Source organism: Trichosurus vulpecula, chromosome 7, assembly GCF_011100635.1.
Source record: "Trichosurus vulpecula isolate mTriVul1 chromosome 7, mTriVul1.pri, whole genome shotgun sequence".
NCBI lineage: Eukaryota > Metazoa > Chordata > Mammalia > Diprotodontia > Phalangeridae > Trichosurus > Trichosurus vulpecula.
The window spans coordinates 237,794,336-237,819,856 of record NC_050579.1 but is presented as its reverse complement, the minus strand read 5'-3'; the positions used below and the strand labels follow the sequence as shown (position 1 = coordinate 237,819,856).

At 41.3% G+C, this 25,521-nt stretch overlaps 1 protein-coding gene across 1 annotated transcript in view; it reads right to left on the bottom strand.

The window, feature by feature from the left end:
- Positions 1–259: 259 nt before the first annotated feature.
- The window catches only part of CLIC5 (chloride intracellular channel 5), a 133,101-nt gene continuing 107,839 nt past the window's right edge, over positions 260–25,521 (bottom strand). The window contains exons 5-6 of the mRNA XM_036767504.1: positions 16,757–16,941; positions 260–4,647 (exon numbers count right to left, since the gene is read on the bottom strand). Of these exons, the coding sequence (XP_036623399.1) occupies positions 4,480–4,647; positions 16,757–16,941 (353 nt within the window). The 3' untranslated portion in view covers positions 260–4,479. The remainder of the gene's footprint in view (positions 4,648–16,756; positions 16,942–25,521) is intronic.

Here is a 25,521-nt window from a genome sequence, read left to right as displayed (position 1 = left end):
GAGGGTGCAGTTTGGCAGAGTAGAATGGCAAGCCAGTGAACTGGGCTTTGGGGCTGGTGGAGACTTAACAGAATTCCAGAAAATTATGCCAGCTCTAAATAGAAATATATGAAGGAGATCAACAATGAAAAATATAAAAAGACTTCATGATAATTTTTCCCTCTTATTTATGATTTTCCTTTTCAGTATTAAGTACCATAGACATATCTCACCATAAACGCTGTCCACTGAAATAATTTCAATCCATGTTCAAAAGAAGTTTGATGATCCTTTTGTAATATTTGAAAATAAACCAAATTTTATTTGAATCAAGTACCAATCAAAACTGGGAAATAATTTTATAAATGGTGCAGATCCATGAGGAGGAAAAAAACAACTTTTTTTTCCTTCATTTAAAAAGTATTTTACATTTATTGAGGCTTCACAGCAAGTCCTGTTATTTTATCCATACAGTTAAAGGTCTAGTGAGAATCAGGTGACTTTGTCTTGGAGTTTGTCTGCAAACAAAATGCTCCTTCTTGTGAAAAAGAAAAATATTAACTCAATCCATAGATTTAGGAGGGTCTGTCAGAGGCTCAGTACAGAGGCAAAGAGAGAAATATTCAAACATCTCTATTGGACAGCTCCCATTTTAAATGCTGGCATGGCCTGTTTCAAGAGAACTTGTTTAAACCAGATCTTAGATTCTTGTCTCCTTAAGACTAGCCTTCACCAACAGGGCTGTTCAGAAAATCAACCCCATATTCATTTAGGGAGATGTAGTTTCTGCCATGGAAGATGGCTTCTGCCTTCTTTAAACACACCCAGTATCAGCTTTATATGTAACAAATCTCTGATAGGATGCGAGCTTGAATTGGAACAGTCCTGGAAGAGATAGGGGAAATGTCACAATTTTCTTTCATATATTATGAGGGTACCAATGTATTGGGCTTGAACTCAAAAGCCAAATAGGTGAAGGTTGGTCTGCCTTTTTCTTCCTTGGAAACAGAATGGTTCAAAAGGTCATGAGTTAGAAAAAAGTTTCCTCACCATGAGAAAAGATCACTTCAGAGGGAACAGAAGGAATTTAAATGGGACTTAAATAATAATGAAAAGTAGCGATGTCAAACACAGTAACTTTCTTAGTTCTATTATAATCATGAGATTAATGTTGTATCTGTCCAGGAAGGAGTATCTTGGATTTACTCTAAGAAGAGGGGGCATTACCTGGAGAGTAGAAAAAGTTGTCTCACAGAGGCATTCATCAGGAAATTGCTATGGGTCAATGTAGATTTGGCTGTGGATGCTCACACTTCTCTTATCATGGGTCACTTGAGTTGTAAATATTCTTCCTTGAGAGACCTAATTCTTTTTTTGCCTTCCCCTCCTTAATTCTAATTCATTCCAGAAATTTAGTTCATAGGAACACAGATCTAGAGCTGGTCCAATCTCTCACTATGATTGTATAGTGAGCAGATAGTATGTATGATAATCACCAGATCTACAAGCAAATTTCTAGAGGAGAATGCAAGGATTTCCAAAAATATGACCAGGCGGTAATGTTATTGTGGGTGTGATTAGAACTACAGAAGGTCAACGAGTTAAAGAAAGTGGTCATCTGATCTGGTTTAACAGGCAAGGAAAGTGAAGCCTAAAGAAGGGACATAAGTTGATCAAGGCCACACAGTGACTTAGAAGTCAAATCAACATGAAAATCCAGATATTCTGACTCTCAGCTCAGGGCTTCCACTATGCCTTATTCCAATCCATCTAGTCTTAAGATACTATAAAAAAACTGGACATTAATCAAATGTTATATAATTTTCATCCAAAAGTGCCATCCTTTATGGCAACATTATAAATACTCAGTTATTGACTATGATTATTACACATGGAGTTACCTCAGGTATCAAGATCATAGCCGGCTCTAAGGATGCTATTTTTAAGTGATTCTCTATTTTAAGAGATGGGGTATCCATCAGAGTTACTTGCATTCCATTTAAAACTCTCACTGAAGCTGCCCTGCCTTGGAGCTGACAGTAAGTCCCTGTGTATACTAATTGAACATGTTTTAAGGGAAAAAAGGGTGATGGTGTGGAGGCTCATAGAAGTGAGAAATGTAAAGTCTCTTCCAGGTCATCTACTTTGTTCTATAGGGCCAAGGAAGCATTTCTGAGCATGACAGGATTTCACACTAATTAAAAGACCGCTGGAACCATTCAGGTCATCAGCCCCCAGGGCCCAATTCAGGACATTTTCCTACAGTAAAAATGGTTGATTTCCTCATCAGGTCTCATGTTTAAACATCTCAAGTAGCAGGGTTTCCATGGAGCCCATGGAAAGGTTCTTTGAGACTGAGAACTGAATCGGCTCATTCTATGCTTTCAATCCTGTTTTCCCTCCACCCCCCAGGGCTTACAAAAGTTTTACTGAGTCATTTCCTCCTACCGGCAAAAGGCAAAATATTGAGAATTAAGGTACATCCTTTCCACTTTCTGTCTTCTGGTCAAGGTGTCATTTCCCTCTCCCAAATCCCAGGGGGAAGGGAGATTCTTCTCTGTTTCCAGGATTTGGTGCTGTTCCCATGGAGAGACCAATACCCATCTGTCTTGACCATTGTGGGAAATGTTGAATCAAATTTAGTGGTTTTGATGTACTCTTAAACCTGCTTACTCTGCCAGCAGACAATAAATAGGGAGGTGTTGTTGAGTCTGGCCGCTGCCCCAAGATAGTGTTCCTCACAATGAATTCATTGGGAGACACAGCAGGTGGACAGTTCATTTTTTAAGCTCCCTTTTCCCAGAATCCTTCTGTTACAAAGGAAACGTGATAGAGGCAAAACCAGCAGGTAAAATGTTGATCAGAGTCATAACAAGGAATTTTTTGCAGGGAAAAATTGAGGGAGGGGCAGGGAGCAAGATGAGAAGTCAAAGGAAGGTAGAAATGGAGCCTCAGGAGTGTCCACTTAGGGCAAGAAGCACATCCCCAAAACAAGGCCAACATCACTAAAGTTGAAACAGGTGAAGGAGTAGCTCATATGAGAGGAAAAGGAAGAGTACTATAAGATGGTACTTTTGGCACCCTCTAAAGTCTGGTGCCCATGGACCAATCTTTGGTGACCCTACCTTAGCTATATCTCTGATGTCAGCCACCTGTTTGTAATTGGCAGAGAACATTTAAGATAGGAAACATGACTTGGATGGGTTAGTGTATTTCACAAAATAGGATATAAATCATGTTGAACTCAAGTTCAAAACCCATAGCTCCCTCAGTATGAAAATGTCATGGAATTTCTCCTTAAGATTCTCAGTACTCAAGCCATAGACCAACGGTAATGCTCATGCAGTGGAGACTGCTGCTAATATAAATCCAGAAGCAACTGGATGGACTCATCTAAGGAAGTCAGTAGACAAGTAAAACCAGGAGAAATTGAAGGGAAATCTTTTGGCCATTTCTTAGTTCTTTGGGTGGAAGGTTGGTGGTAATGAGATATGCATCATCCCAAGACCTAGAGAAGAAGAAACAAGACCTGCCTGGCAGATCTCAGCATGTAAGCCCCACAGAGAACTCATTTTTCTCCCTTCCCCATGAATCAAAACATATACATTGATAAATATGCCCAACCCAGTGGCAAGCAAATATCAGTGCTCAAGCATTCCCCACTGGCTGGCAGACCCAGTGGGCCTTTTGGCATCAACATTGCTTCACCCCTGTGCCCTCTTCTCCCTCTGGGTCACCTGCTTTTCCCTTGGCCTTTGAGTACACGGGTTGAAAATTGTGTGTTCACCCTCTTTCCCACCAGTCTGAGACAAGTGAAAGTTTAGATTAATTACTGCTGGGCAGCATTTTAACAACATTACCAGCACCAAAGGTAGCAGCTGAGCCAGCTGTACCAGTGACTAAGTAGTATTCATTTTTCTCTTTATCTGGGACTCACTGGCAAGAGGGTTGCTAAAAGGTTCTGGCTGAAAGTGTATTTGCCAGAATCCAGCAATCCACCCACCTCATCCTTGTCACATGCCTTCTACCTCTCATGTTGAGGCAAAAATTCTGCCTCGGACAAGATCTGTTTAAATGTGGCTCATACCCTTAGTCACTGGGGTCAATGAAAAGGGGAGAAGAGGAGTCAGTGTTGCTTACATGTTCCTAATCCACTCAAGAACATGGTTTGAGATGTTGGCAGAATAGCCAGCTAAACAATTCCAAGTGTGAGAGGGCTTCACGCACTTGGACTAAACAAAGATCAGACCAGTGCCTGAAGAGATTAACTGATGGGATTTTGCACCTCTGCCCTTCAATTTCCCCAATGGGTAAGACCAGATGAGTTCTAGATCTTTCTGAAAGACAAGTGCTGATGTTATGGTGACATTAGCAAGACTTGGTAATGAAAAAAAAAATAAAATTTCCCAAGGCAATAGGGAAGAAATAGTCTATGAAGCAGGAGTCTTTGGTGGAGAATAAGTTCTTTTGCAGCTGAGACAAGACAGGGTGAGAGAGAGTTCAAGATTTGCTGAGTCGCTTGGCTACATCAGCATAAGCCATCTCGATTTCACTGTCAGCTGCACAGGTGTTGGTGAATTCATCCCGTGCATAGGCATTCTTGAGGTACCGCCATAGACCTGTCATCTCTGCAGGGATCTCATACTTGCGGTATTTCTTGGCTACGATCTGGAACAAAGACAACAGCAATTTATTTGAATGCATCTTTGAGGGAGCAAAGAAAAAGGAGAGGAGTAGCATGGACATAGTTTTCTTGGAAAAGCATATTGTAAGATTATGTTGGGCATCCTAAAAAAGATCACCAGCAGAATTTGAATTTGTAACGTCACTGCTGTTGGGATTTTTGTTTGTTCATTTCTAAGTGAGAAAGACATTGAGAATCATAGAATCTTATCACTGAAAGGACACTTAGTGGTCACTCAGTCCCAACTCCCATCCAATATAGGAATCTCCTCTCCAACAACCTTTTTAAAAATAATATTTTATTTTTCCCCAATTACATGTTAAAACAATCTTAACATTTTTTTAAATTTTGAGTTCCAAATTCTATCCCTTCCTTCCTCCCCTCCCTGAGACAGTAAGCAATCTGGTATAGGTTATACATGTGCAATCATGTAAAACATTTCCATATTGGTCATTTTGTGTAAGAAGACAGATGAAAGAAAGAAGGAAAGAAAGGAGGAAAGAAAGGAAGAAAGAAAGAGAGAGAGAAAGAAAGAAAAAGAGAAAGAAAGGAAGGAAGGAAGGAAGGACAGAAGCACGGAAGGAAGGAAGGAAAGAAAAAGAGAAAACAGTATGTTTCAGATAACATCAGTTCTTTCTCTGGAGGTAGATAACAGTTATCATCATGAGTCCTTTGGGATTGTCTTGGATCATTGTGTTGTGGAGAACAGCCAAGTCATTCACATTGCTTCATTGTACAATATTACTGTTACTGTGTACAATGTCCTCCTGGTTCTGCTCACTTCACTTTCCATCAGTTCATGTAAGTCTTTCCAAGTTTTTCTGAAATCATCCCGTTTATCATTTCGTACAGCACAATAGTATTCCATTACGATCATATACCACAACTTGTTCTGTCATTCCTCAATTGATGGGCATCCCCTCAACTTCCAATTCTTAGCCATCACAAAAAGAGCTACTATAAATTTTTGTACAAATAGGTCCTTCCCTGCTCCCTACTTTTTTATTTCCTTGGGATATAGCAGCAATATTGCTGGATCAGAATCTCTAACAACCCTTTTCTTAAAAAAGGTGGTCATACAGTCTGTGCTTGAACACCCCTATTACCTAACCACATAGACTGTCTCATTATTAGGCAGCTCTCTCTCTCAAAAAAATCAATAACAATAAAAAAAAACATTGAGTCAAATTCTGCCTCCCTTCAATTTCTACTATTGGTCTTGGATGATCGATGAGCCGATTCAATTTGATTGCATTAAAGAACTAGAGATTTAGAACTATAAGGGATCTAGAGATCATCTGGTCCACTTCCCTCATTTTACAGATGAAGAATTTAAGACCAGGGAAATTATGTGACTTGCCAAAGGTCACATGTTAAGTGGCAGAAAACAAGATTCTGCCCTATGTCCTTTGACTCCAAAAATCCAGTGCTCTCTCCAGTGGACCATGCTGGGCACTTTGCTAGCCACTGGGAATTCAGGAACAAAATGAAAATAGTCCCTGCCCTAAAGAAGACTGCATCCTATTTAGCAGACACAAGTTAGGAGAAAATGCAAGCTACTTTGAGGAAGGAGCATTAATAACAATGGTGATAAGAAAAGGTTGTGCCTGAATTGAACCTTGAGGAAAGCTAAGATTTCAAGAGGTGGATGGAGGTGAGGAGGGAGTGAATTCCAGATAGGAGAGACAGCCTGCGCAAAGGCAAGGAGGTGGAATGCTGAATTGAGGAAACAAAATAGGGGTGGGTGGTTAGAATTTTAAGACTATAAATCCAGAGTGCACAAAGGTAGAATGCATGAAATGTACCCTAGAGCCACAAGGAACAGGTCTCTTTTACATTACATTGATCTCTGTGCAGCCTTTGACACTGCTGATCACCCTCTTGTCCTCGACACTTACTGTCTTTTCTCTAGGTATTTGTGACACTACTCTCTCATGATTATCTTCCTATCTATCTGACCATTCCCTCAGTCTCCTCCTTGCCCTTGTGTTTCTCTTAAAGTAGCGCCAAGGGTATCTGCATGAGACTTTCTATTTATTTGTTTTTTAAATAGATATTACCACCAGGCACTTGTCAGTATGTTGGGTGAAAAGAGAATGACCATTTGCAGAATTGCCAGACAACCCAGATCATCACTTAACTGGAGAGATGACAAGCAGTTTGGGACAGTGGCTTGATAGAAGTCCCTGGAGTCAGGAAGATGTAGGTTCAAGTTTTGCCTCTGACACATATTGGTGGTGTCACTCCAAACAAGTTGCTCAACCTCCCTCTACCTACCCCAGATGACTTCCAAGAATCCAAGTTGCAGAGAAGGGGCTGAGCTTCCCTGGTACAGGGAGTTACTTCCTGGGAGCTCCCAACATCATTGAAATGTCAGGCTGTAGAGTCATCGATCTCAAGTTAAAAGGGACCACAGAAACCCTTGATTCCCACCTCCTCATTTTACAGATCAGGAAACTAAGGAATCCAGAGAAGAAGTGACTTGTGAAAGATGACAAAATAGTAAATGCCTGAGACAGGATTTGAACTCAGATCTTCCTGCATCCAAGTCCAGTGCCAGGCTTTCATTCATAGATGTAGTTTAAAAATGAAACTTTAAGAGATACAGAGAATGTCCGAAACGATGCAGTAATTTTAAAAAAGTGGAAGACTGAATTAATGAGGCAGCATCATGTTTAACCTAAAATAAAGAACTCCGAAGGAAAAATCAGTAAGGTTGAGGAGTATAAAAGACTAAGGGGAAAGGGATGTGTTTTCTCACCTTTCCACTAAACATGAAAGGAATGAGTCTAGATCAAAGTTACTGTGGCCAGAATGAGACAGCAAAGTAGACGGCCAGTGTACAGTATGTATCACTCTTCCTGGAAATCATTGAAATGAAAGGGACAAAGCACGGTGTCCAGGAGCTGCTAGGCAAACACCTAGCCCTCTCTGGCTGCTCACCATTCCTCTTTCTGGCAGACAACATAAAAACTACTCCAATGAAAGAACATTCTGATTTGGTTGTGTCCACATAGTATTTTCTGTGAGACAAAGAAACTTATATTTGTCGTCGTTGGCCCTTTGTGTACTACCAGCAGACAAGGCAGGTCTAACTTCATAACAAAGTCCTGGAATCCTAGAATGCCAGCACTTGGAAGGGCTCTTAGGAGAACATCTAGTGGAACTTTCCCCCCACTTATTTTAGCAGTGAGAAAACTGAGGCCCCCAAAGAGGAAGTGCTTTGCTCAAGGTTAGATAGACAAGTTCAGAGCAGTTTGAAATTAATAAAATGCTTACCCCCAAAGAACCTGTCGTTGTGTTACTTTGTCTAATTTCCCCTAAGCGTTTTGCACGTGGTAGGGACTCAATAACGCCTAACATTCGAATGATGCTTTGCTACCACTAGTTTTACAGAGATGGAAATTGAAGAGGAGAACGTCGATTTGGCAAAAGCCACCCAGCGAGTTGGTGGCAAAGCCAGGCCTGCCTCACTTTTCCTAGGTCACGAGTATCGGCTGCTAATCTCTCCAGTGTCTGTCATAAAATCTTATGTCACTGGATAAGAAGGGGTTATTTAAGGCAAACAGTGGTATGGTCCTAGCGTGGCCATTCTGATCAAAGATAGGAAGGAGGCAATCACCAGTGTTGATGGAAAAAAAAAGGTCTACAACAAACAAATTGTTCTTTAAAAATGATTTAAAAAAATAATGTTGCTTTGACAACTGCTCTCTAGAACAATTCAGAACTACACCCAAAGGGCTATAAAACTGTGACCCAGCAATACTACTATTAGATCTGTCTCCCAGAGAAATTTTTTTAAAACTGGGAAAGGACCTATATGTACAATTTTTTAAAAGCGGCTCTTTTTGTGGTGGTGAAGAAATGGAAATTGAAAGGATGTCCATCAACTGGCAAATGCCTGAATGAGTTGTACTGTGGGAAATGATGGGGGGGGGGGAGGGGCGGGGCTCGGTGCGGTTTCAGAAACACATGGCAAGACTTGTATGAACTGATGCAAAGGGAAGTGAGCAGAACCAGGAGAACATTGTACGCCGCAATAGCGATATTGCGCTATAATCAACTGTGAATGGCTTAGCTATTCTCAGCAATACAATGATCCAAGACGATTCCAAAGGATCCATGATGAAAAATGCCATCTACATCCAGAGAGAGAGAACTGATGAACTCTGAGTGCAGACCAAAGCGTACTTTTTAAAACTTTATTTTTCTTGTTTGTGTTTTCTTTTGTAACATGGCTAATATGGAAATATATTTTACATGAGTTCATAGGTATAATTGCTATGGTATTGCTTGACTTCACAATGGGTGGGGAAGGAGAGTGAGGGAGATAGTCTGGAACTTAAAATTTTAAAAACATCAAAACAATTTACATGTAATTGGGAAATATTTAACAAAATAAGTAAATATGTGTGTGTGTGTGTGTGTGTGTGTGTGTGGCTCCATTGCAGGTTGGTTGCAATGTCCTCGTGGGTCTCCATATTGCAAGTGTATTTTGAGGCTGCAAAGGACATAGCATTACTTTTCATCAGTGTTAATCCAATGTGCAATAGCAGATCTCTTCCTTCAGGCATTCTTTGAGGGTAAAACATGAAGCTTTAAAGAATTACAAAGAACCCTAGGGGCCCTGGAATCATTAAGAGACTGAAAGTTTTAGGTCTAAATGTCTGTTACATTGGCTTGCCATATAACAAAGAGCTAGAGGAGTCAGACAGCTGGCATACTAGAAGACTGAGTCTGGAACCAAGAGAAGCTCAACAGATAAAGAAAGAGGTCAGCAAACAACACCCTGTGGGCTGCAGTCCACTACCTGTTTCCATATAGACCAGAAAAAAGAAAGTTTTTTACATTTTTATATCAAGTTTCATTGAATTTTAAAAATATTTAAAAAGAGAAAATATTCTCAGCTTAAAGGCCATACAAAAACAGGTGGGCAGGCTTGATTTGGCCTTTGGGGCTAGGTTGTGGACCCCTGGATTAGAAAAATGGGTTGAATCTAAGGGGGTGGAATTTAACTGGTAATTAATTTAAAAGTTTACAACTTGGATTCACAAAATCAACTTCATAAGACTGGAGAGGTGTGGCTAGATAGTAGACCCACTGGAAAAGATTTAAGAGTTTTGAGTAAAATTCAAACTTAATATGAGTTAACAGTGTGATATGGCAACCAGGGAAAACAGAAGCCTGAATCAGGCTGAAATGGGAGGCATTGTGTCTAGAAGGAAGAAAGTCATCTCTGTCTTCTGGCCCTGCTTAGACCACATCTGGAGTGCTGCACTTGGTTCTAAGGACCACATTTTAGTGAGGATGTTAGGCTAGAGAGCGTCCAGAGAACATATATTTTTAGACATAGCCAATGTGGGAATTTGTTTTGCACAACTATGCATATTTGCTACGGCAGCTTTGTTTGTCTTCTTTTTCCAGGGAAGGGTGGGAGGGAGAAGGATTGGGTAGCCAAAAACAAAACAAAACACAAAAAACCCAACTATCACGAAGAAAGTATCCAGTGAAAGGTGAGCTATGGGAGGCAACATATTGTAGTAGGAAGAACAATGGTTCCAGAGGAGAGGAGCCTAGGTTCAAATCCTACCTCTGATACTATGTCTATGACCTTGGCCAATTCACTTAATGTCCCCAAGACTCATATGTAAAATGAGAGAGTCAAACTTTTTGGTTCCTGAGCTCCCTTCTGGCTCTAGAGTCTGATTCTGTAAGATGGAGATGTGCTTCAAGATTATGCCATGGCAGAATCTGCTGAAGCAACTATCCTGAAGAATGAAGACCTTAGGAGATCCTAGGATGTCATGGCTATTTTCAAGCATTTTAAAGAATTAGACTTGTTCCTCTTAGACCTTAGAGGGCAGAACTACAAAGAGGTGGAAGCTGCCAGGAGAAAAATTTAGGCTTCCTAATAATTAGAACCATTCAATTCAGTAATTCAACAAACATTTAATGAGTGCTTGCTGTGTGTCAGACACTGTGCTAAGTTCTGGGGATACAAATTTTAAAAAGCAAACAAAAGAAAGAAAGACAGTTCTTGCCTTGAGGAACTTACAATCTAATGGGGAAAGACAACACAGAAAAATGAAGCTGAAAAGGAGAGGAAGGTGGGGAACCATCAAGGGGCACGATGTTTGAAAGGAAGCATAGCTGCTGATGGAAAATGGAGTTACCAGCAAAGTTCTGAGCCTTCTATGAAGGTAGGTATATGGAGCAGTTTATTGTTCCATTCTCCAGCTCTCCAAGCAGATGGGAGAAGCCACTGAGGAGCTGAGAAGACATTGAGTATCAGGTGATCAGCTTATACTGGATGGGCCATGATGTTCCAAGAAGTCAAAACCAAGTAAAGCTGCTGATGAAAAGTGGAAAGTTACCAGGAAAGCTCTAAAAGAACTTTCTCCAAAGTAAAAAGGATATATAGGATGTCAGAGAATGGTGACATACAAGTTGACCATTGTAAAACATGCTGCTAGGTGAGCGTCCTGGGCACCTAGGTGGCACAGTAGAGAGAGTGCCAGGCCTGGAGTTAAGAAGTCTCATCCTCATGAGTTCAAATTTGACCTCAGACACTTACTAGCAGAGTGACCCTGCACAAGTCACTTCAACCTGTTTGCCTCAGTTTCCTCATCTGTAAAATGAGCTAGAGAAGGAAATGGCAAACCATTTCAGTATCTTTGCCAAGAAAACCCCAGATGGCATCATGAGGAGTTAGACACGGCTGAAAATGACTGAATGACAACAACAAGGAGGAAAGCATCCAATCCCTCTGTTTAATTGATCACAACAATCACCTTAGGACACATCTAGTCCAATCCTCTCATTTTATATAGAGGACAGGAGGTGACTTACCCAAGGTCACACTGGTAGTGGCAGTGGTAGGATTTCAACCCAGATCCTCTAATACTAGAGAAAGTTGCCTTCCTTGCAGCTCTCCTGGAGGCCAACATGAGTTCCCAAAGAACTACACTGATGTGGCTGATTTGTTTCCTTGTCTGTTGAATGGACTCCCGCAGGGGTGAGCTACAAGTGTTTCGGACAATGAAAGTTCAAACCAGGTTTTTGCCGAGAGCCTGAGCCAGGTCCATTCAGCTTCCATGTATGAGGATGAACTTGAGAGGAAGCCAAGGGAGGGAGAATGTACGCACATGACTTTCTGACGTGCACAGAGACGTCCTGCCTCATGTTCTGAATTTGCTTTTTCATATGAAAACAGTTAGCTCCCACAGCCCAGATTAAGGCTTGGCTCCAGAAGCCAAACTGGAGGCATGACTTGGCTCCTGCTTCCAATCTTTCCTGACTTGCAGAAGTTTGCCAGGTCTCTGGGATCTGATAAGTGGGATCAGCAGAAATCTAAGGAGATACAATATGCCGCCTGGCCTCTTTACCCCACCAGTGGTCATCCTGTATCTGATCCCTCATTTCTGTGTGAGAGAGTGACTAATTGAGCCTTCCCCAAGAAGGAAGTCCTACAATAGACTCCGAGGGCTGGAACCGAACACACCACCTTGCCCGTGGCAGGTATTCAATAAATGATCCCTCAGTTGTAAAGTGAGGAGGTTAGATGAATGAATGAATCTAATTTCCTAAATTTACAGATAGGGAAACTGAGGACCAAAGTAGTTATGTGGCTTACCTCAAGTCATAAAGCTAGTTAGTGGGAGAACCTGGGCAAGAACCCAGATGACCTGATTCTCAGTCCTGTCCTTTTCCTATCAACTCACCCTGGCTAAGCGAATTGGACTAGAATCCTGGCATTGCTAATGGGACCAAGTATCCCTCAGGACAAAAAAAAAGATAAAGTAAGCTTAGGAAAGATATCGAAAGGCATGTAGTCCATTGATGACCGTAAAGAAATATATTCTGGCCAGACCTACAGATGACCATTGGATCAACCCCAAACCATCATTCTGACTCAAGTCAGCAAGTTGTACAGGTTTTTTCCAGCCCACATTGGCACATCTGGTTCACTCATAGTTTCTGGCTAGAAACTATCGCCTTCCTTCTGAGATTACCATCAGGAAGACCTGAGAGTTCAAATCCAGCCTTAGACACTTACTAGCTGTGTGACCCTGGGCAAGTTACTTAACCTCTGTTCACCTCAGTTTTCTCATCTGCAAAATGGGGATACAATAGCATGTACCTCTTGGGTTGTTGTGAGGATGAAATGAGATGATAATAATAAAGCGCTTGGCGCAGTGCCCGGCACATAGTAGGTGCTATGTAAATATTAGCTGTGATGAGAAAGTAGATAGTTGTTTTCATGACATTTCCCCCATTGGAATATGAGTTATTTTGAGGGACTATGTTTTTTCCTTTGTATTCTCAGACTTAGCACAGTACTTGGCACAAAGGAAGACATTAAAAGATGCTTGTTGACTGACTGATCACAGACTTTGAAAGTCCTAATGAATGCTGACTATAGGTTATGGATTTCAGCTAGACTTTATCCCAATTCAGTTGAGGGACCATGCACAGATCTGGCCTCATACTCCAGTAAAAATAGGCCACGAACAGCTACAAGAAGCTTAGAAATAGTGGCACGTAGTAGGCACACAGCAGGCACTGAATAAATGTTTATCAATGATGTTCCTATGTGCTAGCCTTGGCCTCTGACCTGACACTCCAGGTCCTGTTCTGGACTTCTAACTGATGAGAGTTTGCCACATCTCTCCAGACCTAGAAACTCCTCCATCTTCCTCCCCCTGAGACCCCTTCCTCTCCCCACCACACACATAGTCTTTCTACTTCTCAGTACAGTAATCAAATCAACATTCTCTTTCCTAGAAAGAACAAACTGCCCGATGATGACATGCACCATTCCTATGAATGTCTGGTCCAAAACGTCCTCCCTGACCTGCCCACTATTCCCCTGTATAGGAGCACCATGAGGAAAACAACACACAGGGGAGTGGTGGCCAGGAGGAATACTATGGTTTGGGTAGTCACAAATGGTGAATAGAGCCATAGGAGACTGGATAAAGTGCTGGAACACCTGAGTTCAAATCCAGCCTCAAACACTCACTAGCTGTGTGACCCGGGACAAGTCACTGAAACTCTGCCTCAGTTTTCCTATCTGTAATAGCATTTACCTCTCAGAGTTGTTGTGAAGATCAAATGAGCTAATATAAGTAAAGTCCCTTGCAAACCTTAAAGAGCTATATAAGTGCCAGCTATCATTATTTCTTCTTATTATTATTCAAGTGTGTTATCTTCTCCTATTAGAGAAGGGCCAAGGTTGCTTGCTTTTTGTATTTGCATCCCGTGCTTAACACAGTGTCTGGTTCATTGAAAGAACTTGCATTTTTTTCATTCATTCATTTATTCACTGTAGGGTGGAAGGGAGTCATAAGATATAAAAGCTGTTATGTTTTCAGACAGACTGCTGCTTAACCACAACTCCCCCATCTTACATTTGTGAAGTTGTATTTGGGTACCAAATACAAGATTTTAATTTGTCCCTATTAAATTTCATCTTATTAGAGTCAGCTTGTTGCTCTGGTCTGGGCTAGAAAATCCTTTTGGATCCTGACTCTGTCAACCAGAGGCTGAACTGTCTCTCCCAGCTTGATATCATCGGCAAATATGATGAGCTTATCACCAATGCCTTTATCTATGTCATTGAGAAAAATATTAAATGGATCCCTGGGGGATTCTACTGGGGACCTCTTTCTATATTGACATTGACCCTGTTTAACAACTACTCTTTAACTCCAGCTATCCAACCAGTTTTGAATCTGATTGTATTGTCTAATACATCTCTCCATAAGCTGGACTTGGAATCAGGAAGACTGGAGTTCAACTTGTGTCTCAGGTACTCATTAGCAGTGTGACTCTAGCCTCTGTCTCAGTTTCTTTATTTGTAAAATGGGGATGGCTTGCTGTGAGGACCAAATGAGACAATATCTAAAAACAGCTTTGCAAACCTTCGAGCCTATATAAAGTATTAGCTATTATTATCAAAATATTATTATTAATTATAATTATATAAAATATATTTAATTATTAATTATGCTAATTGTATGATTACCCTCCAAACACATATAAAAATGTCTCTGAACAAATTCTAGAGCTGCAGAACCCATGAAATAGCAGAGAGAAGCAGGGCTCCAGCCCAGGACAGCCTAGATGGTCGCTGGGAAGGGTCTATCGCACAAAGCTGGGAACAGAGCAGAGCCCAGCATGAGCCACACCAGGACCAGCCAGACCAGGAGCCAGGCGGAACAGGCCATAGGGCCCTGAATCATTGAGCTGTGGCAGTTACCAGACTTCTCAACCCACAAGAAAGACAACAGAGAAGGTTAGTGGGAAAAGCCACTGGGACAGAGTGAAAGGACTTCACAGTTGGCCACCACCCTGGAGGCAGTGGAGGTGGTGTAGCTTTGAGGCTACTTCCAGAGCTACAGCTTCAGTTGTTTCTGGCCCCAGGCCTACCTGGTGGGAGGAATTAAGTGGCGGATTAGAGCAGGAGTGCAAAGCCTGCTTTGCCCTGCCTGGATCTGGGTCACAATCCTAGTTGGTGGTTCTTGGGGGAGGAGGAACACTGGTGTGGCAGAGCTTGCTGTGTAGAAATAGCTCTGAAAACAGCAGCACAGCCCGTCAAGCTTGGGACAAAGTACTCTCTACTCTACAAGCATTCGTATCCGACAAAAAGCTCAAAGGTCAAGTAGTTGGCTGGGAACATGAACAGGCAGCAAAAACAGTCTCAGATTCAGACTCAGACTTTGGAATCTTTTTTTGGATTTTCAATAAAATAGAGGACTTTCAAGCTTTCTCAGTGAAAAGACCAGAGCTGAATAGAAGATTTGACTTTCAAACACAAGAATCAAGAGAAGCATGAAAAGGTAAACAAGAAAGAAAAATCATAATTTGAACTGTTTTGTTTACATTCCTACATGGAAAGATGATGTGTGTAATTCATGACACCTCAGTATTAGGGTAGCTGAAGGGAATATATCTATATCTATATATACATATATAGATATATATAGATAGATGATAGATATAGATATGTGTGTGTGTGTGTGTATAGAGAGAGGGCACAGGGTGAGTTGAATATGAAGGGATGAGATCTAAAAAAATAAAATCAAATTAAGGGATGAGGGAGGAATATATCGAGAGAGGGAGAAAGGGACAGATAGAATGGGGTAAATTATCTCACATAAAAGTGGCAAGAAAAAGCAGTTGGTTCGAAGGGAAGAGGGGGCAGGTGAAGGGGAATGAGTGAGCTTTGCTGTCATTGCATTTGACTTGAGGAGGGAACAACATACACACTCAATTGGGTATCTTACCCCACAGGAAAGAAGGAGGAAGTGGATAAAAAGGGGGGACAATAGAAGGGAAGGCAGATAGGGGGAGGAGTTAATCAAAAGCAAACACTTTCGAAAAGGGACAGGGTCAAGGGAGAAAACTGAATAAAGGGGGACTGGATAGGAGGGAGCAAAATATAGTTAGTCTTTCACAACATGAGTATTGTGGAAGGGTTTTACATAAGGATACACAAGTGGCCTATGTCAAACTGCTTGCCTTCTCAGGGAGGGTGGGTAGGGAGGGAAGAGGGGAGAGAATTTGAAACTCAAAGTTTTAAAAGTAGATGCTCAAAAAAAAAGTTGTTTTGCATGCAACTAGGAAATAAGATATACAGGCAATGGGGCATAGAAATCTATCTTGCCCTACAAGAAAGTAAGGGAAAAGGGGATGTGGGGGGAGTGGGGTGACAGAAGGGAAGGCTGACTGGGGAACTGGGCAATCAGAATGTATGCCATCTTGGAGTGGGGGGAGGGTAGAAATGGGGAGATAATTTGTAATTCAAAATCTTGTGGAAATCAATGCTGAACTAAAAATATTAAATAATTAAATTAAATTAAATTAAAAAAAATAAAACAGTGAGGCATAGTCTACTTACAAAGCCTGCATCAGAAAGACCTAGAAGTGATAAGAAGGATCTGATATAGGAAGAAAAATAGACCTTTGAGGGAAAGCATAACATGGATGAGGAGTAAAACCCACTCAAAGAAAAATGAGAGCCTTGGATACCACTGGTACTACTGGCTCTTGGAAGGCATCTAACAAGCATCAGGAGGCTTTCTGCCTTACCTTGACCACATGGAGTTTGGGTAGCAGATTGCAGTCAGCAAGGGTCAGCTCCTCCCCATCCAGAAACTTGCGCCTGGAGATCTTCTCATCATCTCCACAAGTATCTGCATCTATCTCCTCAGGCAGGGGTGTGTTCAGGTAGTCATCTAGTTTCTTCAAAGCCTTTGTCAAGCCCCTTTCAAGAGCTAGGAGGCAAGACCAAATTCAATTTAAAAATTTCAAGGCTTTTGTTAACTTCTTTGGCAATGATTACTGATTAATTAATTCAGCAACTATTTATTAAGCCCTTTCTATGTGCCAGGTCACTGGAGATAGAAAGAGAGAGAGAGAGAGAGAGAGAGAGGGAGAGGGAGAGGGAGAGGGAGAGGGAGAGGGAGAGGGAGAGGGAGAGGGAGAGGGAGAGGGAGAGGGAGAGGGAGAGGGAGAGGGAGAGGGAGAGGGAGAGGGAGAGGGAGAGGGAGAGGGAGAGGGAGAGGGAGAGGGAGAGGGAGAGGGAGAGGGAGAGGGAGAGGGAGAGGGAGAGGGAGGGGGAAGGAGAAAGTTTCTCACCTATAAAATGACGGGTGGTTATGATTCTGTAGTATTATGAAACAACTTCGGCAGAGGAGAAGTAAGCAGCACAAAGTAGTGCATAGAACATTAGACTCGGAGTCAGGAACACCTACGTTCAAATCCTGCCTCAGACATTTATTCACTGTATTACTCTGAGCAAGTTAGTTAAAATCTCTGTGTAACTGATGACAGACCTTGAAAGTACCGCTGAAAACTGACTGGGAATTGTAGAGTCTGCCACAGGTCACAGATTTCAATTAGAACATTTGGTCCCAACTCAACACATACACACACACACACATATATATATATATATATATAGATATATTTATATACACATACACACATGCATAGCCACAAAGAACTTTTAAAATGTAACATGAGCCAGACAGATTACTTCCCTCTCACGCTTCCTACCTTAAAAAATGGACATGATAACAACAGCCAAACCCCTTTCACTCCAAAATGTGAAAAAAATTAATAATGTATTAATAATAATCATATTTTTCCTTTTCCCAACAAAAATACATAGTAAACAAGGCACCTTGAATATTACATACATATATATGCATGTATATGTTGCTTTACAGATTACCCCAATACTTTTTTAATTGAAAAACAATAGTGTTTAGAGGTACATTTAAGGGTTGGCCTTGGAGAGTATCCCAAAGAACTCCCCAAGTCCATAAGTTTTAGGGCTCCTTAGGTGGAGAGAGTTTTCACCCTTGCAGTTTCCCTACTGATAAAATAGCGGGTTGGAGGAGACCAAAAGCCTCAACAGATTAAAGGTGGTTGAGAAGATCATGGGATCTGGACATTGCATCCTGAAAACCCTAAAGCAGATGACATTTTCCTGTATTTCATATGCTAAATATGCTGTAGATGAAGCTACAGGAACATCCATTCCTGGACTCAGATTGAACTTCTAATATGAAGCAAGTAGCAAATGTTCTTTTGAAGACTTTCCCTAAAAGGTTTCTATCGGAGGATTCATCCTGGCTTCTGGAAACAAAACACAAGGCATTCAAATGGGCAACCCCAAGAGACTAGCCTGCTGTGTAGTACCAGGAGAAAACCTGACTCTGAAGTCAAATGACCTGGGTTCAAATTTCTCCTCTCTCACTTACTACCTATGTGACCCTGAAAAAGTCACTGGTTCTCTTTGAGCCTCCATTTCCTCATTTGGAAAATAAGGGGATTGTTTGATCCTACATTGCCATGAGATGTTTCAAATAAGAAATTCAGTGATAGATACAACACCGAATACTTAATGTCTCCAGGGTGATATATTAGTGATAAATATTTTCAATTCAACTTGACAAACATTATTAAGCACTTCCCCAGTCCTAAGCACTGCATTGGATGTGGTATGATGATTCCTTGTGTTTATATTACACTTTCTGGTTTAGTCTGTGGTTTTTTGCTCCATGGGAGTAGGGATTATTTCATTCTTTACTTCTGATTATACAGCACAGTGGCTGGCACACAGAAGGCGTTTAATAAATGCTTGCTGGTTGATTTCTTTACAACAGCACCAAGAGGTAGGTAGTACAGGTATTATCATTTCCATTTTACAGATGAGGAAATCCATATTTGTGTTCTTTACACTATACCATTCTCCCTCTTTTTTAAACGCATAAATACAGTTGTCTTCTTATAAAATCATCAAGTCCACCTCCCTCTCATTGTACAGATGAAGAAACTGAGGCACAGAGATTTTAGGTAACTTGCTCACAGTCACACAATGAATAAGTTTCTGAGGTAGGACTTGAACCTAGGTCTTCCTGACTCTATTGTACCCTGCTGCCTCTCAAATCATTAAGAGAAAACCTTGACAAAGAATCATGGAACCCCACTGGAATGATCTAGACAGAAACTGGTTGATCTGACTATGGGACTAACTGGCCCATGTAATATTAATTTACCTAACGTTGTATTTTTATGGAACCAGTTAATGACATCGGGCAAGGCATGCCTATCTTCTGCCTGTGTTCAGCCAGAAAATTGGCAAAACCAGAGCAAAGAGCTACTCTGGTTATTGGCTAATTAAGCCATGGTGTCGACACCACCCCCAATTGCCCAGTTTTACTGGGGTTTGCTTAGAGCATGAACACACAAGCTAATGTGATTCAAACCTGGCCTTAATTCTAATAGGAGCAGAAGGGACAGCTTTGGTTTTGGACCAGCTTTTCCCCTCCTGTCTCCCCTCCCCTTTTGTTGGCCACTCAACACCTATACATATTTTGTCTTCTTTTCAGAGCCCTTTTGTTGGAAACAGTGGAATGACACCAACCAGGGATAAATCAATTGAATTCCGGCTGGAATGTTCAAAAACTGGCTGAAGGTTGGAAGCTGTTTCCCAATACTTCCCCCTCCCTTGTGCATCATTCATCCTTTCTGCTTCATCATCTGCTTTGTGTTTCTAGCATAAGGGGAAGGAGAGTACAGGGATGGGAAGAAATGTCTGCATTCCCCTCAGTCACAGAGTCTAGACTTCCAAGGGTTTGTAAGCCTTGAGGGCCTTAGAAGAAGTGTGGATTAATGCAGCTTTATTGTATTTTCTCCCCGAAACACTCATGACTGTTTTTTTGTCCCTCTGGCCCTTTTAGTCATGGGGAATAGGAAAAGGGAGGATAAGGGAGAGCTAATTGACATTTGTCAATTGTGGAGAATACTATGGTTGATATAAGCCATTTGACTGTGCATCATTCCTGACCAGTTCTCTGTCCAGACATCTTAAAAAAAAAACCAAGATCCAGATCACAGAACTATATTTTAGAGGTATAAGGGAGCTCAGAGGTCATCTGGTCCAACCACTTATCTTCCAGATGAGGAAACTGAGGCCCAGATAGTTTAAGTGGCTTGCCCAATGTCACAAAGGTAGCAAATGACAAAAGCAAGTTTCAAACCTGGGTTCCTTGCTTCCAAATCCAGTGCTTTTTCCAATACACCTTTTTTTGTGAAAAAAACAAGAGGCCATGTACTGAAAAGTCATGAGATCCAGGTTCTCACTCCATGGTCCACTTTGCGCCTTGGCATCAGCAAGTCATTTCATAGTTCTGAGACACAGTTCCAGTACCACATGCCAGAGAGAGCCATACTTTATGAAATCAATATCTTTTTCAGAAGAGCACCAAGGAGGCCTTGGAAGAAAGGCCAAAGAAATGTCAAATATTATTTTAACAATAGTCCTCTGAGATCATCAACCATCCAAAATTCATTGATCACTCACCATGTGCTGGATGCTGAGTATACACATACAAAAGTGGAATGATCAATGAACAAACACTTATTAAATGCCTGCTGTGTGCTGGCCCCTATTTTGGAACTAAAGACACAAACGCATAAATAGAAGCTCTTCCAGGGCAGGCATTGGGGATGGCAGGGAAGTATTTTATGCTTCTTGTATAAGCATGTGTATCTCCCCTCTGTAGGGGAGATACGCTGTCCCCTCACGGAGCTCACAGGTTTTGAAGGGATACCATTTAGTAATCTTATTTCTTAACTGGTGTGAAAGACATCGTCATATGGAATGAAGTTATCTTTGGTGGGTAGGACCATACAGTACTATGATTTCGGGCTCCTGGGACAAATAGATTGAAGAAATTTTGGAATTGACCAGTCCAGTTAATTTTCTCATCCCCATTTACCTACTTCTGTGGAAGAAGGTATCTGTCCTTCTCCTTCCTTCCTTCCTTCCTTCCTTCCTTCCTTCCTTCCTTCCTTCCTTCCTTCCCTCTCTCTCTCTCTCTCTCTCTCTCTCTCTCTCTCTCTCTCTCTCTCTCTCTCTCTCTCCCTCCCTCCCCTTGTACCCAAGGTATACAATAGACTTAAAAGCTATGGTCTGGTCTGAAGTCACAACAATGAAGGGGGAATCAATAGCACAAAATTCTGCTCCTGTCTGTTTGTCTTCTGTCAGTCCCATTCACTTCCCTGTTCTTTGGACTCTGCCTCAAGTAAGAAGAGGGAGAGGGTATGCGGAGAGGCACCATGAAACGCAAACAAAGTCCTTGGTCTCCACACCCTGGAAAACCAATAAGCTTATCTAAGGAGTGCTGTCTGCATTTAGAAAGCCCTTGCCAAGAGATTTGTTTTTTCTCCTACCTCCCATCTCAGACCATTAGCTCTGTCCCAATCTGGCAGCCTAAGAATTCCACTACCTATTTCAGCCTAGGTCCTGACAACAGCAGTGTATGCTGTACTTTCCATTTCAGCAAATAGGAGGGCCGTATGATCGAAACCAGAGTGGCAAGAAGGCTTTGAAAATGTCCAAACAAGGCGGCTTAGACTTTTTCTGCCTTCGCGATCTGAAACCTCCCCCCAACCCCAATGGCTTCCCTTGAGCGGCAGGCTGGGTAATTGTCTTGGCATGGGAAGTTAAAGCGGGGAGGGGTGGGGGGGTTTCTAGGGTATCCAGAGAACTGTGATTCACCAATAGCTTCGGTTATTGACTAATACCTGTTTCTCTAACTACTCCGTCCCCTCACCCCGTAAAGATTTATCCTGTACCACACACAAACACGCTGGGTGAAATATGTAATGAGGAAACAAGGGGAATAGTTCATAAATATTCTTAGCCATATGCAAACAATCTCAAATTTATTCCCCCTTCTTTTTTTTTAAAGCGAAGGGGAAAAACCCACCCATTCCCTGATCACTTCCAGATTCATTGAGGTTGATATTACATAAGACCCAATATTGTTTTCTCATCGTAGAGAAATGATGACTTGGAAACAGCAATTTGAGCTAAGAAAATAATATACTCTTACCAGGGCACAGAGTCTGAATGGAGACTGGGAAGCCAAGTTTTAAAACACAGCCTCCAACACACTCTTTCAAGCATAGCTCAGAATTTCCTTCCTTTCTTTTTTTTTCTATATTCTCTCCTTTTCTCTCCTTCTTCCCTCCTTTTCTTTCTTTCCATATGGTCATTAACTGCAGAAAGTGGCACTGTCTAGCAATCCACTCTCAAAGTACCTTATTCCCAACACCCAGTCAAAACTTACTTGGGAATGTGACCTTTAAAACCCACGAAGCTCCGATTATCCATATTTTTGTATCTTTCTATCCTACAATCTTCATTTTCATGAACAGCCATTCTCTGACACATAAATATACACAAGTAAGAAGTAAAGAGGAAACTGCTGGCTATAGTAATGGAGCTGGCTAGTTTGGAAAAGCTGATGGTTAAATTTTTAGCATGAACATTTACACCTCGAAAATCAGCAAACTACAAAAGCAAAGCCAGGTTTATTGTTTTGTTGATTGTCTAGACTTAAGAAAGTGATGGGAAAAATGTTAATAATGCAATGCAGATTAAACTTAAAAGTGAGTTGGGTATATATTTGGCAAGCCAGTTGTTAAAACATTTACAAGCAGAACACTAGGTTGGTGTCTATTAAACTTGAATATGCTAATTTAGACAGGCAGCTGTCTAGTCTAGTGGGTAGAATGCTGATTTTGTAATAGGAAGTCCTAGGTTCAAATTCCACTTCTAAAACTGACTGTCTGCATGACCGTGAGCAACTGTTTACCCTCTCTGTTCCATATTTAAAATGCTACAAAAATATGATCGAGGGACTTTGTGGTAGGGTTTGGTTATAATATATTTATAACATTATGATGAAACAACATTGTTGGGGGCAATGTCACATGAGAAATGCACATACTTGGGATTGAATGCAACCAAATATAGTTGACTGAATTTTTCACTTCGCATCTGCTGTTTGTGATCTTGTAGACTCAGCTGGAATGTGCAAAAATAGCAAGAAATGAAACAGGAGACAGACGGAAATTTTGCACAGAGGCAATGGGGCCGAGCAGGTCTGAAATCAGGAAGACTTTGAATCTCACTTTGAGTCTGGATCCCACCTATGATACCTACTAGGTGGGTGGATATAGCTGAATGAACAAGGCATTGTTTCTTCATATGTAAACTGAGGATAGCAACATCATCTATCTCACAAAATAAAATTATCTGTGTAAAACAAGAAATCTTAATGTTTTGGCTTTTTTTTTCCTCATGGACCCTTTTGGCAGTCTGGTGAAATCTATGGATCCCTTCTTAAGATGATGCTTTTAAATACATGAAACACATGAGATTACAAAAGACTGAAATATAATTATAAGAAAATTTTTAAGTTTATGGACCCCATGTTAAGACCCCCCGGACTGTAGAATTTTGAAAACTTGAAAGAGATAATGAAGGTTAGCTATTATTGTTTTTAGAGACCAATTTGATCTTTTTTAAAAGACTTGAATCAGAAACTGCTAAGGTTGTTATTCCCAGGGCATCATCAATATCTACCTTTTTTTTTAAAGAAAGTGAAGGTGTTGCCACACCTTATTAATTTTTGACAGGAAAAACAAATATTAGCACCCCAATGGATCTGATCAGTATGGGCAACCCATCCATGCCAGCCTATCCCATGGGATTCTTATATGTATCTTCCCATAAATCTACTATGGGGGGAAGGGGGAATGCACCCACTTTACTGGGGCCTATCCTTGCTTTGCTGTCCTTATGTTCTCTGCTCATTATGTACATAACAATTTAGCACATGGGTCTGTCCATTGGTGATCCCTCACACTTGCTATGTGCCCATTTTTCCCCTGGTTATACATTTCCCTGGTAATATCCTTTAAAAATCTTTGCCGAATACAATAGGAAGGACCAAGGGTAAAGAAGCTGCAGCCTCAAGGCCACAGATTCCCCACCCCTGACCTAGGCAAAAATTACAAAATTGTCTCCCCTGGCACCAAGTTAACCATTCCACTACTCACTGTACACATTTGCATTCCTCACTCAATACCACTCCCTCAAGCTCTACTTGAGAAAAATCTTCCCTCATTCCCTTCTTTCAGAGTGAATTGGAACTAACAATACCTGTTTTGATGTGGAGTATTAAACAAGGTATTCCAAAAGTCTCAGTGCTATTTTAAGTTTTAATAACTTAAGATGGCACTGAGATTTTTGGGACACTGTATGGACTACCAAGTAGTAAGGAGCTCAGTAGAGACTGGGAGATAGAATTGTAGTTATCAGGTAAGGCTGAAGTCTGGGGATGGGGTGAGAAAGAATAAGAACTTCTCTCACACCTTTTGAGCAATTGCCTATTTCAGGTTTATGGCTAAGGTAGTATGTTACTAATATCTGTATCTGAGATGGCAGTGGAGTTCAGAATGAACCTGGTTTCTATCATTAGACCCTGAGAGGGAAAGAGGGGGTGAGAGGAAGTGAAAGAGGACAGAGAAAAGGAAAAAGAGAGGAGGTCAGAGAAAGAGAAGTAGAGAGAGAAGAGAAAGAGTGAGAGAGATATGTTGGAGGTAAAAGGTCAGTGACTCAACTCAAACTTATCTGAACATCCCAGGACCTTTCTGGTCCAAGGAGCAGGCTGGATAGCTCACAGGATAAATCTTTCATTCATTTTCCAACACTTCCATGATCCAAGCCTGGCTGGAATAATTTCTTAGGGTTTGGCATCATCATTTCTCTCAGGCTGCATGGCTGGGCCCAATTTTCTTGGTCAGCTGTTCTAGAAGATCCTTCTACAACAACAGAGAAAATTGGACTCGGGTTTACAGCCAGAGAGAGCAATGCTGTCAAATTGAGACTGGCTGTGAAAAGCTCAGAGGATTCCATTTCTGAGGGTACTTCGGGGTCTCTGTTTCTAGATCTTCATGACAGGAAGAAAGACAGGAGGAAAGAAAAGGTACATCATTACCAGAAAACAAAATGGAACTGGCAACTTAACCAAATCCTCTCATTCAACCATGTAGGTTAAGTCAGAGAAAAGTTTATGGTGCACACCGATATAAGCTTGTTGATGGTGGTGCTGGTTTTTAATTTGGGGAGTTTTAGGAAGGATTTCTGCATGAAAATTTGGGCAGGTTAATCTAGATGACCTCTAGGTTTCATAGGACTTCCATCTCTAAGATCTATGAAACTACTCAGTGCTCAGTAGACAGGATTATAGGTGTGAAATCTGTTAGTTTGGACTATAGGTCAAGGAGGTATGTATCCACAGGCTTCTCTTTCCTCCTTGGAGAGTGGCAACAAGGGATGGGGAAGACAGAGGATAGGGAAACTTTCTCTGGATTTCTGTGGGTTCAGGAACCTTGTCTTCAGAAAGAGATAGCCACAGATAGCCATATTTCTGCCAGGCTCTTTTTATCTCCTTTTCTCCAATCCCTCATGAAATCCATTTGAATAA